The 15,444-nt window shown below is 49.9% G+C and overlaps 1 protein-coding gene across 2 annotated transcripts in view; it reads left to right on the top strand.

The window, feature by feature from the left end:
- Positions 1-15,444, top strand: part of LOC106569655 (guanine nucleotide-binding protein G(olf) subunit alpha) — a 65,079-nt gene that overhangs the window by 13,200 nt on the left and 36,435 nt on the right. The window contains exons 2-5 of one of the 2 annotated variants that reach the window (XM_082961035.1): positions 2,423-2,495; positions 4,114-4,168; positions 5,301-5,420; positions 13,895-14,235. In XM_082961035.1, the coding sequence (XP_082817161.1) occupies positions 2,423-2,495; positions 4,114-4,168; positions 5,301-5,420; positions 13,895-14,080 (434 nt within the window). In that variant the 3' untranslated portion in view covers positions 14,081-14,235. Of the gene's footprint in view, positions 1-2,422; positions 2,496-4,113; positions 4,169-5,300; positions 5,421-13,894; positions 14,236-15,444 lie in introns of those variants that run through there. The other variant, XM_045694524.2, reaches the window with a different exon arrangement.

Raw genomic sequence — 15,444 nt, 5'->3', positions numbered from 1 at the left:
GTAGTAACGGTGGAGGATGTAGTGACGGTGGAGGAGGATGTAGTAACGGTGGAGGATGTAGTAACGGTGGAGGAGGATGTAGTGACGGTGGAGGAGGATGTCGTGACGGTGGAGGATGTAGTGACGGTGGAGGATGTAGTGAGGGTGGAGGAGGATGTAGTGACGGTGGGGGAGGATGTAGTAACGGTTGAGGATGTAGTAACGGTGGAGGAGGATGTAGTGACGGTGGATGTAGTGACGGTGGAGGAGGATGTAGTGACGGTGGAGGAGGATGCAGTGACGGTGGTGGAGGATGTAGTAACGGTGGAGGATATAGTAACGGTGGAGGAGGATGTAGTGACGGTGGAGGATATAGTAACGGTGGAGGAGGATGTAGTGACGGTGGAGGATGTAGTAACGGTGGAGGATGTAGTGACGGTGGATGTAGTGAAGGATGTAGTGACGGTGGAGGAGGATGTAGTGACGGTGGAGGAGGATGTAGTGACGGTGGTGGAGGATGTAGTGACGGTGGAGGATGTAGTAACGGTGGAGGATGTAGTGACGGTGGAGGAGAATGTAGTAACGGTGGAGGATGTAGTGACGGTGGAGGAGAATGTAGTGACGGTGGAGGAGGATGTAGTGACGGTGGAGGAGGATGTAGTCACGGTGGAGTATGTAGTAACGTTGGAGGAGGATGTAGTGACGGTGGAGGATGTAGTGACGGTGGAGGTGGATGTAGTGGCGGTGGTGGAGGATGTAGTAACGGTGGAGGAGGATGTAGTGACGGTGGAGGATGTAGTGACGGTGGAGGAGGATGTAGTGACGGTGGTGGAGGATGTAGTAACGGTGGAGGAGGATGTAGTGACGGTGGAGGAGGATGTAGTGACGGTGGTGGAGGATGTAGTAACGGTGGAGGAGGATGTAGTGACGGTGGAGGAGGATGTAGTGACGGTGGTGGAGGATGTAGTAACGGTGGTGGAGGATGTAGTAACGGTGGAGGAGGATGTAGTGACGGTCAGTCATGTGTCTGATATTTGATTTTATCCGTTTCTATTGCTACAGTTAAAATGACATCTCATGATAATTATTCTTCATTATGAGATAGAATGTAACATCTATTAAAATAGAAACCTGCTAAAACAAACACACACTCTATCATGCCGTGCTATGCAGTAACCATGTGAACCGGCCGTTTCCAGTAAACATCTGTGAATATGCGCAATGCTCTACTCCGTTCTCCGGTATAGGGGGTGAACTGTCAGTTGCTTGCCAGCTTGGAGAATTACCGCACCAGCGTGGAGAATAACCGCACCAACGTGGAGAATAACCGCACCAGCGTGGAGAATAACCGCACCAGTGTGGAGAATAACCGCACCAGCGTGGAGAATAACCGCACCAGTGTGGAGAATAACCGCACCAGTGTGGAGAATAACCGCGGTGCTCGGGACCCGCTTTCCCACGGGTGCTGGGGAACTCTTTAGGAGCGGAGGGTCTCTCTCCTTCGGTGGGGTTTATCGGCGGAGGGCATCGGAGGGGCTCTGTTGCACAGGCGCACGATAGAAAACATAATCCCGTGGATAATTTATCAGATGACAGGACTATACTGAAAATCAAATGGAAGAAGTGATATGAGTTGGTAGCAAAACTTTTTTGTGAAGGGCTAGAAATGATCACGTTGCTGCTCCCAGGTTTTGTTGTTTTAGATTGTGTTGTTTTTGTGTAGGTGACATGATAACCTGTTTTATAGTGGGATATTATTTTAGTTTTTGTAGGCTACGATTGAGAACCTAAACCCGAGGTCAGGGTCAATTAAACGGACTAGCCAACTCTCGTTCATTTCTCTCGGTCGACAGAACGACCCAACCTGTGCAGACGGATAGTCTCTTCCCTCTCGTCGTTTTCAGGACTGATAGCTGGCCACTGGGAGGTCTGGTGGTTGTGTGATTATAATGTGACTATATGTGATTATATGTGATTATAATGGCCCCCCTACCCTTCTCACAGAAATGATCAAATAATATGTAAGCGGATTGTCGGTGTGTGAGCGAGCAGCAGCGTTGTTACATTGTGGCGATGGAAGGTTTTTGTGGCTCGGTTCATGGCTGCTTCCTGGTACAACAGAAAGAGGCAGTGCTGAGTTAAAGAGACCGAATAGACATTTAGATCAAATACTGAGAGAGAAACACTTCGCCTGTTTCCAGAAAACCTTCCTTCTCTTGTGTATGTATCCTCTTGTTATTTCAATGATTCAAGTTTTTATTTTTTGAAATTTTTTTGGGGGGGGGGGGGGGTTGAATCAAAAATTAGTGTTGATGCCGAAGGAAGGTCCAGTTGGTTGCGGGTATAAAGGAATCGTAGGGGGGAGAACAGACTTTTTTTTTTAATTGTTCAGTTATCAGCATACATATTGTAACATTTAGTCCTGTTCGCTTCATTCCCGAAGGTGCTGGAGAGTCCGGGAAAAGTACTATTGTGAAGCAGATGAGGATTCTGCACGTCAATGGTTTTAACGCAGAGTGAGTACATGCATCCACATCAAATCAAATCAAATGTATTTATAAAGCCCTTCTTACATCAGCTGATATCTCAAAGTGCTGTACAGAAACCCAGCCTAAAACCCCAAACAGCAAGCAATGCAGGTGTAGAAGCACGGTGGGTAGGAAAAACTCCCCTAGAAAGGCCAATACCTAGAGAGGAACCAGGCTATGAGGGGTGGCCAGTCCTCTTCTGGCTGTTATGAGAAAGCCCATACTGAATCACCATTTGACATATAGGCCCATATATACCTATTTCATAACCATATTTTGTTATCATCAGAGACTCCCTGCCTGTGAGTGACACTACCGAGAATAGGTTTTCCTCCGGCACTACTGCAGAGCCTAGGCCCCCTCTATCAGAGACCAACACACAGTGTACTGTACAGCCAGGCGACTAGCTCTACCAGTGGTCTGGTTCCCCATAAAGCATCTTAAAATTCTCTCTCTGCTTACAGCAGACACATATAGGCTTCCGTACGTGAGGCATGACATCTCCCCTGACCGACTGACTTATTACCGCAGTCACATTGTTTACTGTTATGTACTTATGTATGTCATAGCTATATTGACTATTATTGGAGATAGGCCTAGGGTCTATGGCTAATGTTTTTTGCTGCAAGGCCTTCTGTGCCTGTGATAGAGGTCTATGCCTGTCTGAGTTACATATCCCAACAGTTGTACTGGTAGAGATATCTTACTGTCTGTCTGAGTTAATAGGCCTACGGTTGTACTGGTAGAGATATCTTACTGTCTGTCTGAGTTACATAGGCCTACGGTTGTACTGGTAGAGATATCTTACTGTCTGTCTGAGTTACATAGGCCTACAGTTGTACTGGTAGAGATATCTTACTGTCTGTCTGAGATACATAGGACTACAGTTGTACTGGTAGAGATATCTTACTGTCTGTCTGAGTTACATAGGACTACAGTTGTACTGGTAGAGATATCTTACTGTCTGTCTGAGTTACATAGGCCTACAGTGGTACTGGTAGAGATATCTTACTGTCTGTCTGAGATACATAGGACTACAGTTGTACTGGTAGAGATATCTTACTGTCTGTGATACATAGGACTACAGTTGTACTGGTAGAGATATCTTACTGTCTGTCTGAGATACATAGGACTACAGTTGTACTGGTAGAGATATCTTACTGTCTGTCTGAGTTACATAGGACTACAGTTGTACTGGTAGAGATATCTTACTGTCTGAACACGTACCAACTCTAGTGTGTTAACATTACAGTTACATTTTAGTCATTTAGCAGACGCTCTTATCCAGAGCGACTTACAGTAGTGAATGCATACATTTCATACATTTCATTTCATGCATTTTTTTTTCTTGTTTGTTTTTTGTACTGGCCCCCCGTGGGAATCGAACCCACAACCCTGGCGTTGCACACACACCATGCTGGCATTGCAAACACCATGCTCTACCAACTGAGCCACAGGGCGTAGAACTGGAGAGGAACTACCCAGCATTCATAGTGGGATCTTTAGGTTCATAGATGAGGAATATTGTGATGATGATGATGATATCTTTGTTGGTTATTTGTTGGTTATTATCTCCTAACGCCTGTGTTCTGTCCTGCTTCACCAGAGAAAAGAAACAGAAAATACAAGATATTCAGAAAAACGTGAAGGATGCGATAGTGGTGAGTAGACTAGCGTTAATCTGTGTCCTGTTTTAAGTAAACTAGTGGTTTACAAGATTATTCTGTGTGCCCCAAATAGCACCCTATTCCCTATATGTGTGTGTGTATGTGTGTGTGTGTATATATATATATATTATATATATATGTGTATGTGTGTGTGTGTGTGTGTGTGTGTGTGTATATATATGTGTGTGTGTGTGTGTGTGTGTGTGTGTGTATATATATATAATGTGAATGTGTATATAGATATAGATAGATAGATAGGGTGCATTACTGTTGACCATAACCCAGGGCACTAGGAAATAAGGTACCATTTGGGATGCATCCTCAGTGTTAGATGGGACACCCCCTTTCTTATTTCTCTTAATAGATGGGACACCCCATTCTTATTTCGTTTAATAGATGGGACACCCCCATTCCTATTTCCCTTAATAGATGGGACACCCCCATTCTTATTTCCCTTAATAGATGGGACACCCCCATTCCTATTTCCCTTAATAGATGGGACACCGCCATTCTTATTTCCCTTAATAGATGGGACACCCCATTCTTATTTCCCTTAATAGATGGGACACCCCCATTCCTATTTCCCTTAATAGATGGGACACCCCATTCCTATTTCCCTTAATAGATGGGACACCCCCATTCCTATTTCCCTTAATAGATGGGACACCCCCATTCTTATTTCCCTTAATAGATGGGACACCCCATTCCTATTTCCCTTAATAGATGGGACACCCCCATTCCTATTTCCCTTAATAGATGGGACACCGCCATTCTTATTTCCCTTAATAGATGGGACACCCCATTCTTATTTCCCTTAATAGATGGGACACCCCCATTCTTATTTCCCTTAATAGATGGGACACCCCATTCCTATTTCCCTTAATAGATGGGACACCCCCATTCCTATTTCCCTTAATAGATGGGACACCCCCATTCCTATTTCCCTTAATAGATGGGACACCCCCATTCCTATTTCCCTTAATAGATGGGACACCCCCAATCCTATTTCCCTTAATAGATGGGACACCCTCATTCCTATTTCCCTTAATAGATGGGGCTTATGAGCTCATTTAGCCTGTATGTCTCCATCTTAACGGCGGTGTGTTTCTCCTCTCCTCTCCTCTAGACCATAGTGTCAGCCATGAGCACCTTGATACCCCCAGTCACTCTAGCCAACCCTAAAGACCAGTTCAGAATCGAGTACATCAAAAGCATAGCTCTTCTCTCGGATTTTGACTACACACAGGTAAGATGGCTGTTTAGGTTTTCATTCAGGTGTGTGTGTGTGTGTGTGTGTGTGGTCAACAGTTGTTATTTTTATATATATATATATATATATATATATATATATATACTGCTCAAAAAAATAAAGGGAACACTTAAACAACCAAATGTAACTCCAAGTCAATCACACTTCTGTGAAATCAAACTGTCCACTTAGGAAGCAACACTGATTGACAATACATTTCACATGCTGTTGTGCAAATGGAATAGACAACAGGTGGAAATTATAGGCAATTAGCAAGACACCCCCAATAAAGGAGTGGTTCTGCAGGTGGGAACCACAGACCATTTCTCAGTTCCTATGCTTCCTGGCTGATGTTTTGGTCACTTTTGAATGCTGGCGGTGCTTTCACTCTAGTGGTAGCATGAGACGGAGTCTACAACCCACACAAGTGGCTCAGGTAGTGCAGCTCATCCAGGATGGCACATCAATGCGAGCTGTGGCAAGAAGGTTTGCTGTGTCTGTCAGCGTAGTGTCCAGAGCATGGAGGCGCTACCAGGAGACAGGCCAGTACATCAGGAGACGTGGAGGTGGCCGTAGGAGGGCAACAACCCAGCAGCAGGACCGCTACCTCCGCCTTTGTGCAGGGAGGAGCAGGAGAAGCACTGCCGGGAGCCCTGCAAAATGACCTCCAGCAGGCCACAAATGTGCATGTGTCTGCTCAAACGGTCAGAAACAGATTCCATGAGGGTGGTATGAGGGCCCGACGTCCACAGGTGGGGGTTGTGCTTACAGCCCAACACCGTGCAGGACGTTTGGCATTTGCCAGAGAACACCAAGATTGGCAACTTCGCCACTGGCGCCCTGTGCTCTTCACAGATGAAAGCAGGTTCACACTGAGCACATGTGACAGACGTGCCAGAGTCTGGAGAGGCTGTGGAGAATGTTCTGCTGCCTGCAACATCCTCCAGCATGACCGGTTTGGCGGTGGGTCAGTCATGGTGTGGGGTGGCATTTCTTTGGGGGGCCGCACAGCCCTCCATGTGCTCGCCAGAGGTAGCCTGACTGCCATTAGGTACCGAGATGAGATCCTCAGACCCCTTGTGAGACCATATGCTGGTGCGGTTGGCCCTGGGTTCCTCCTAATGCAAGACAATGCTAGACCTCATGTGGCTGGAGTGTGTCAGCAGTTCCTGCAAGAGGAAGGCATTGATGCTATGGACTGGCCCGCCCGTTCCCCAGACCTGAATCCAATTGAGCACATCTGGGACATCATGTCTCGCTCCATCCACCAACGCCACGTTGCACCACAGACTGTCAAGGAGTTGGCGGATGCTTTAGTCCAGGTCTGGGAGGAGATCCCTCAGGAGACCATCCGCCACCTCATCAGGAGCATGCCCAGGCGTTGTAGGCAGGTCATACAGGCACGTGGAGGCCACACACACTACTGAGCCTCATTTTGACTTGTTTTAAGGACATTACATCAAGGTTGGATCAGCCTGTAGTGTGGTTTTCCACTTTAATTTTGAGTGTGATTCCAAATCCAGACCTCCATGGGTTGATAAATTGGATTTCCATTGATTATTTTTGTGTGATTTTGTTGTCAGCACATTCAACTATGTAAAGAAAAAAGTATTGAATAAGATTATTTCATTCATTCAGATCTAGGATGTGTTATTTCAGTGTTCCCTTTATTTTTTTGAGCATGTAGCTCAGTTGGTAGAGCATGGTGTTTGCAACACCAGGGTTGTGGGTTCGATTCCCACGGGGGGCCAGCACAGAAAAATAATGTATGAAATGTATGCATTCACTACTGTAAGTCGCTCTGGATAAGGGCGTCTGCTAAATGACTAAAATGTAAAATGTAATGTAAATGTATATGTTGACCCGTTTTTCCTCGGGAGGCTCTGTGGTCAACAGTTGTGATGGTCAACTATGCACAGTAACTTAGAATAATGAATTTTATACAGTTATTATCAATGCCATTTTGTTAGTCATTTTTTTTTTTTAAATAGTCTTTGCTACAAAAAAAAAAGAAACTTTTGTCAGTTTATCGATGGGAGTTGCCTCTCCTTTTTAGTTCCCCATGGCCGTGTACTAAAGGGACCCTATTTCCTACATAGGGCACTACTTTTGACCTGGGCCAATAGGGCTGTAGGTCAAAAGTAGTGCCCTCTATACGGAATTAGATCACCCTTTAGGACACACATCTGCTGTGTGTTTTGATCCGGGCTCTGATAGGCTCTTGTCACATGACCATAATGGAATAGGCTAAAGGTCATGTTTTTCCATGTACTCTTTCAGTCGCTGCAGGTGTTGTGAAGGACAAGGTGTTTCTGTACTGGTTGCTAACCTGAGACGTGTCAGGACTAGAGCAGAGGATGTCTGTTTTTAAAGCTGGGGTCACGGATATACTGTATTAAGACTTGCACAGGTTCTCAGTTGATTCATGTCAGGGGAACAGGGGGTTAGGCCTGGTTCCTGTCAGGGGAACAGGGGGTTAGGCCTGGTTCCTGTCAGGGGAACAGGGGGTTAGGCCTGGTTCCTGTCAGGGGAACAGGGGGTTAGGCCTGGTTCCTGTCAGGGGAACAGGGGGTTAGGCCTCGTTCCTGTCAGGGGAACAGGGGGTTAGGCCTGGTTCCTGTCAGGGGAACAGGGGGTTAGGCCTGGTTCCTGTCAGGGGAACAGGGGGTTAGGCCTGGTTCCTGTCAGGGGAACAGGGGGTTAGGCCTGGTTCGAATGGCGGGAACCCGGTTACTGAGATTTAACGGGATTTACCGCCAAAAAACCACTCCCGTTTCCCATGATAAATAACTGCGAGATACTGATTTTAATTTATTTATATCAACAGTATGGCCTGAAAATGGAACAGGTGAATTATGTGATGTCTAAATCTGTCTTCTCTACGGTCTCTGAATCAACGCCCAGGGTGGGGGGGACAGACTGCCGGTCTCAGGGCGGGGGGACAGACTGCCAGGGTGGGGGGGACAGACTGCCCGTCTCAGGGTGGGGGGACAGACTGCCCGTCTCAGGGCGGGGGACAGACTGCCCGTCTCAGGGCCGGGGGACAGACTGCCCGTCTCAGGGCGGGGGGACAGACTGCCCGTCTCAGGGCGGGGGGACAGACTGCCCGTCTCAGGGCGGGGGGACAGACTGCCCGTCTCAGGGCGGGGGGACAGACTGCCCGTCTCAGGGTGGGGGGGACAGACTGCCCGTCCCAAAGTGGGGGGGGACAGACTGCCCGTCCCAGGGTGGGGGGGACAGACTGCCCGTCCCAAAGTGGGGGGGGGACAGACTGCCCGTCCCAGGGTGGAGCTCATTTCACAATGCCTGCAGACCAATCATCTCCTCATGGTAACTTGTTTTGTAGTGACAGGTACACCTACATTTGCTGCAGCGTAGCCTATGCTACGGTAATATAAAGACTGAATGCGTATCTAATTTACCCATCTCCATCTGGTTTACAGGGGTCACCTTGTTTTGTAATTGTGGCGATTTTTTAATATTTTTATAGCGCATTCGGAAAGTATTCATACCCCTTGACTTTTCACACTACCCCACAATGACATCACAATACCCCACAATGACATCACAATGACATCACAATACCCCACAATGACATCACACTACCCCACAATGACATCACACTACCCCACAATGACATCACAATACCCCACAATGACATCACAATACCCCACAATGACATCACAATACCCCACAATGACAAAGCCAAAAGCAGAATGTGCGAATACCTGCACGAATACCTGCAGTCAACTTGTGTAATACGTTACAAGATGAAGTTGTTCATTTCATCTGTCATATCATGTTCTACAGCTGCACCATCGAGAGTATCCTGACCGGTTGCATCACCGCCTGGTATGGCAACTGCTCAGCATCTGACCGTAAGGTGGTACAGAGGGTAGTGCGTACGACCCAGTACATCACTGGGGCCGAGCTTCCTGACATCCTATATACCAGGCGGTGTCAGAGGAACGGCACAAAAAATGGTCAAAGACTCCAGTCACACCCAAGTCATAGACTGTTTTAACCGCTACCGCACGGCAAGCGGTACCGGAGCGCCAAGTCTTTTACACTGCTGCTACTCGCTCTCTATTATCTATGCATAGTCACTTTAGAAGTTACCTCAACTAACCGGTACCCCCGCACATTGACTCATTACCGGTACCCCCTGTATATAACCTCCACATTGACTCTGTACCGGTACCCCCTGTATATAGCCCCCACATTGACTCTGTACCGGTACCCCCTGTATATAGCCCCCACATTGACTCTGTACCGGTACCCCCTGTATATAGCCCCCACATTGACTCTGTACCGGTACCCCCTGTATATAGCCCCCACATTGACTCTGTACCGGTACCCCCTGTATATAGCCCCCACATTGACTCTGTACCGGTACCCCCTGTATATAGCCCCCACATTGACTCTGTACCGGTACCCCCTGTATATAGCCCCCACATTGACTCTGTACCGGTACCCCCTGTATAGAGCCTCCACATTGACTCTGTACCGGTACCCCCTGTATATAGCCCCCACATTGACTCTGTATCAGTACCCCCTGTGTATAGCCTCCATATTGACTCTTTACCGGTACCCCCTGTATATAGCCTCCACATTGACTCTGTACCGGTACCCCCTGTATAGAGCCTCCACATTGACTCTGTACCGGTACCCCCTGTATATAGCCCCCACATTGACTCTGTACCAGTACCCCCTGTATATAGCCTCCACATTGACTCTGTACCGGTACCCCCTGTATATAGCCTCCACATTGACTCTGTACCAGTACCCCCTGTATATAGCCTCCACATTGACTCTGTACCGGTACCCCCTGTATATAGCCTCCACATTGACTCTGTACCGGTACCCCCTGTATATAGCCTCCACATTGACTCTGTACCGGTACCCCCTGTATATAGCCTCCACATTGACTCTGTACCAGTACCCCCTGTATATAGCCTCCACATTGACTCTGTACCGGTACCCCCTGTATATAGCCTCCACATTGACTCTGTACCGGTACCCCCTGTATATAGCCTCCACATTGACTCTGTACCGGTACCCCCTGTATATAGCCTCCACATTGACTCTGTACCAGTACCCCCTGTATATAGCCTCGTTATTATGTCATTTTCTTGTTACTTCTTATTATTTTTTACTTTAATATATTTAGTGAATATTTTCTTAACTTCCATTTCTTGAACTGCATTGTTGGTTAAGGGCTCTTAAGTCAGCATTTCACTGTAAGGTTTACACCTGTTGTATTCTGCACATGTGACAAATACAATTTGATTTGGTTTGGCAGAGTGTACCACCGACTACTTTGAGTCGGTATCAGTCGGTACATGTAAATATTCTCATTATTTAATGCCTACCCTGTACCTATGTTTGTCTTGTGTTACTATGTTCTTCTTTTCTTTGGGGTCTGCAATCTAATTTATGATTAAAAATGTAGTTTTATGGGTGGAGGGAGGGAGGTAGGGAAGGGACTAGGGGGTTGGGTGGAGGGAGGTAGGGCGGAGAGGAAGGGAAGGGACTAGGGGGTTGGGTGGAGGTAGGGAAGGGACTAGGGGGGTGGGTGGAGGGAGGTAGGGCAGAGAGGTAGGGAAGGGACTAGGGGGTGGGTGGAGGGAGGTAGAGCGGAGAGGTAGTGAAGGGACTAGGGGTTGGGTGGAGGGAGGTAGTGAAGGGACTAGGGGGTTGGGTGGAGGGAGGTAGGGCAGAGAGGTAGTGAAGGGACTACAGGTTGGGTGGAGGGAGGTAGTGAAGGGACTAGGGGGTGGGTGGAGGGAGGTAGGGTGGAGGGAGGTAGGGCGGAGAGGTAGTGAAGGGACTAGGGGTTGGGTGGAGGGAGGTAGTGAAGGGACTAGGGGGTTGGGTGGAGGGAGGTAGGGCGGAGAGGTAGGGAAGGGACTAGGGGGGTGGGTGGAGGGAGGTAGGGTGGAGGGAGGTAGGGAAGGGACTAGGGGGGTGGGTGGAGGGAGGTAGGGTGGAGGGAGGTAGGGAAGGGACTAGGGGGGTGGGTGGAGGGAGGTGGGGCGGAGAGGTAGGGAAGGGACTAGGGGGGTGGGTGGAGGGAGGTAGGGTGGAGGGAGGTAGGGAAGGGACTAGGGGGGTGGGTGGAGGGAGGTAGGGCGGAGAGGTAGGGAAGGGACTAGGGGGGTGGGTGGAGGGAGGTAGGGTGTAGGGAGGGAGGTAGGGAGGTAGGGAAGGGACTAGGGGGGTGGGTGGAGGGAGGTAGGGCGGAGAGGAAGGGAAGGGACTAGGGGGGTGGGTGGAGGGAGGTAGGGTGGAGGGAGGTAGGGAAGGGACTAGGGGGGTGGGTGGATGTGTGGAGGGAGGAAGGGTGGTTGGGATATGGTAAAATCTTTGTACTTACATTGATGTCCATTTTGTAAAACTTGAATAAAAATCTATACATAAAAAAAGTATAGTTTTACGCGACCCCGTTGACCCCTCTGTTTACAGGGGATGCATAGATTGCATTTTGTTGTTGTTGCAGAAACTGTCTATTCAACTATATAACAACCAGGACAAGCACAGGTACACAGTAAGCATTAAATAAGGTACACAGTAAGCATTTAATAAGGTACACAGTAAGCATTTAATAAGGTACACAGTAAGCATTAAATAAGGTACACAGCAAGCATTTAATAAGGTACACAGTAAGCATTTAATAAGGTACACAGTAAGCATTAAATAAGGTACACAGCAAGCATTTAATAAGGTACACAGTAAGCATTTAATAAGGTACACAGTAAGCATTTAGTAATTGATATTTAGGAAAGTTTGACAGAGGTCACATAGAATAAAGTGGATCCAAAACGATGGATTGCAGCACCTAAAGAAAAAGGAAGCAGTTACACAGGACAAATGGCTGACTGGTATGCTGATACCGACTCCATGTAGTCAGAGGTACACTCACCTCCATTGAGATGTATACTGCGAGGTTAAGTTTAGTCAGCTATGGGAGGGCCAGTGTGTGTCTCTCTCTCTGTCTCCTCTCTGTGTGACTGGTCCTGTCTCTCTGTGTGACTGGTCCTGTCTCTCTGTGTGACTGGTCCTCTCTGTCTCTCTGTGTGACTGGTCCTCTCTGTCTCTCTGTGTGACTGGTCCTCTCTCTCTCTCTGTGTGACTGGTCCTCTCTGTCTCTCTGTGACTGGTCCTGTCTCTCTGTGTGACTGGTCCTGTCTCTCTGTGTGACTGGTCCTCTCTCTCTCTGTGTAACTGGTCCTCTCTCTCTCTGTGTAACTGGTCCTGTCTCTCTGTGTGACTGGTCCTCTCTCTCTCTCTGTGTGACTGGTCCTCTCTGTCTCTCTGTGTGACTGGTCCTGTCTCTCTGTGTGACTGGTCCTCTCTCTCTCTCTGTGTGACTGGTCCTCTCTGTCTCTCTGTGTGACTGGTCCTCTCTCTCTCTCTGTGTGACTGGTCCTCTCTGTCTCTCTGTGACTGGTCCTGTCTCTCTCTCTGTGTGACTGGTCCTGTCTCTCTGTGTGACTGGTCCTCTCTCTCTCTGTGTGACTGGTCCTGTCTCTCTGTGTGTGTCTGTGTTTGTGTGTGTGACTGGTCCTGTCTCTCTGTGTGTGTGTGTGTGAGACTGCTCCTGTGTGTGTGTGTGTGTGACTGGTCCTGTCTCTGTGTGTGTGTGTGTGTGTGTGTGTGTGTGTGTGTGTGTGTGTGTGTGTGTGTGTGTGTGTGTGTGTGTGTGTGTGACTGGTCCTGTGTGTGTGTGTGTGTGTGTGACTGGTCCTGTGTGTGTGTGTGTGTGTGACTGGTCCTGTGTGTGTGTGTGTGTGTGACTGGTCCTGTGTGTGTGTGTGTGACTGGTCCTGTCTCTGTGTGTGTGTGTGTGTGTGTGTGTGTGTGTGTGTGTGTGTGTGTATGACTGGTCGTGTGTGTGTGTGTGACTGGTCCTGTCTCTCTCTGTGTGTGTGAGCTAGTGGCCCTGCCATGGGGGATGGAGACAGGCCTGTTCCCAGACCTAGCTGAACAACATGTCTCTGTGTTTAGTGTGTCCCAGGCTTGTCATCATCCTCATCACCACATCGCTTAGCTCAGGCCTCGGTGTCACCACTACATTGTCACCTCATGCCACTGGGGTTCATATCCACAGAAAGAGATACTTCTCAGCCTCTCTCATGATGCTGGTCATCCTTTTCCTTTCAGACGGTGCTTGAATCTGACCTAATCGTTTTCCTCCCAGTGTACTGCCCTCAGCTCTAGGCTACTTGGTGATTTAATTCTGAAGGCTAGGTGTTCCGCTCGCGGGACAACTTCATAATCATAAAAATGATGGATATTAAACATTTAGGTACATATAAGGGTCTTATATTGGTTGGAAGCTTAAATTCCTGTTAATCTAACTGCACTGTCTGATTTACAGTAGCCATTACATCGAAAGCATGCCATGCGATTCACAAATAGCGATTAAATATTCACTTTTTAAAAATCTTCCTCTGATTTGTCATCCAAAGGGTCCCAGTGTAACGGTTGTCTTCATGAATGGACCAAGGCGCAGCAGGTATGTGAATACTCATGGTTATTTTATTACCAAAAAAAGAGTAAAGCATCCACTTGAAAAAAACAATGACGGTGACAACAGTAGCAGTTTTACAGGCTATACACGCAGTGTAAAAACAACTACCCACAAACCCAAGTGACAAACATACTCCTACATATATGACTCCCAATCAGGAACAACGATCCCCAGCTGTTCCTGATTAGGAGCCACAAGACCAACACAGAACACAAGACTGCCACGTCCTGACCCCAAAACTACAACAACAGCTCCATCTGCTGGTCAGGACGTGACAGTACCCCCCCCCCTCAAGGTGCAGACCCCGGAATGCACCTAACAATGAAAAAACACCAACAAACAAAAATCCCCAACAAAACCCATAAACAATAACCCCTAAACAATAAGGGAGGGAAGGGAGGGTGGCTGCCGTCACCGACGGCACTGTGCTACACCCTCCCTCCCCAACCCACCTATCCTGGAGGTGGCTCCGGTGCAGGACGTGGACCCTGCTCCACCCTCGGCGTCGCCCACTTCGGTGGAGCCGATAGCTGCGCCAGGCAGACGGACCCCTCGAGCCGGGCCGGAGGACAGGAGGGCCCCTCGGGCTGGGCCGGGGGACAGGAGGGCCCCTCGGGCTGGGCCGGGGGACAGGAGGGCCCCTCGGGCTGGGCCGGGGGACAGGAGGGCCCCTCGGGCTGGGCCGGGGGACAGGAGGGCCCCTCGGGCTGGGCCGGGGGACAGGAGGGCCCCTCGGGCTGGGCCGGAGAGCAGGAGGGCCCCTCGGGCTGGGCCGGAGAGCAGGAGGGCCCCTCGGGCTGGGCCGGAGAGCAGGAGGGCCCCTCGGGCTGGGCCGGAGAGCAGGAGGGCCCCTCGGGCTGGGCCGGAGAGCAGGAGGGCCCCTCGGGCTGGGCCGGAGAGCAGGAGGGCCCCTCGGCCTGGGCCGGAGAGCAGGAGGGCCCCTCGGGCTGGGCCGGAGAGCAGGAGGGCCCCTCGGGCTGGGCCGGAAGGCATGCGGGCCACTCGGGCTGGGCCGGAAGGCATGCGGGCCACTCGGGCTGGGCCGGAAGGCATGCGGGCCCCTCGGGCTGGGCCGGAAGGCATGCGGGCCACTCGGGCTGGGCCGGAAGGCATGCGGGCCACTCGGGCTGGGCCGGAAGGCATGCGGGCCACTCGGGCTGGGCCGGAAGGCATGCGGGCCACTCGGGCTGGGCCGGAAGGCATGCGGGCCACTCGGGCTGGGCCGGAAGGCATGCGGGCCACTCGGGCTGGGCCGGAAGGCATGCGGGCCACTCGGGCTGGACCGGAGGGCAGGAGGACCACTCGGGCTGGACCGAAGGGCAGGAGGACCCCTCGGGCTGATCCTGACAGGCCGGGCACCCTGGCAGATCAGGGCAGGCGGGCACCTCTGGCAGAACCGGGCAGTCCGGCCACTCTGGCAGAACAGGGCAGTCCGGCCACTCTGGCAGAACAGGGCAGTCCGGCCACTCTGGCAGAACAGGGCAGTCC

This window comes from Salmo salar, chromosome 14 (genome assembly GCF_965601325.2).
Source record: "Salmo salar chromosome 14, fSalSal1, whole genome shotgun sequence".
Taxonomy (NCBI): domain Eukaryota; kingdom Metazoa; phylum Chordata; class Actinopteri; order Salmoniformes; family Salmonidae; genus Salmo; species Salmo salar.
This window is presented reverse-complemented; position numbering and strand designations above follow the sequence as displayed.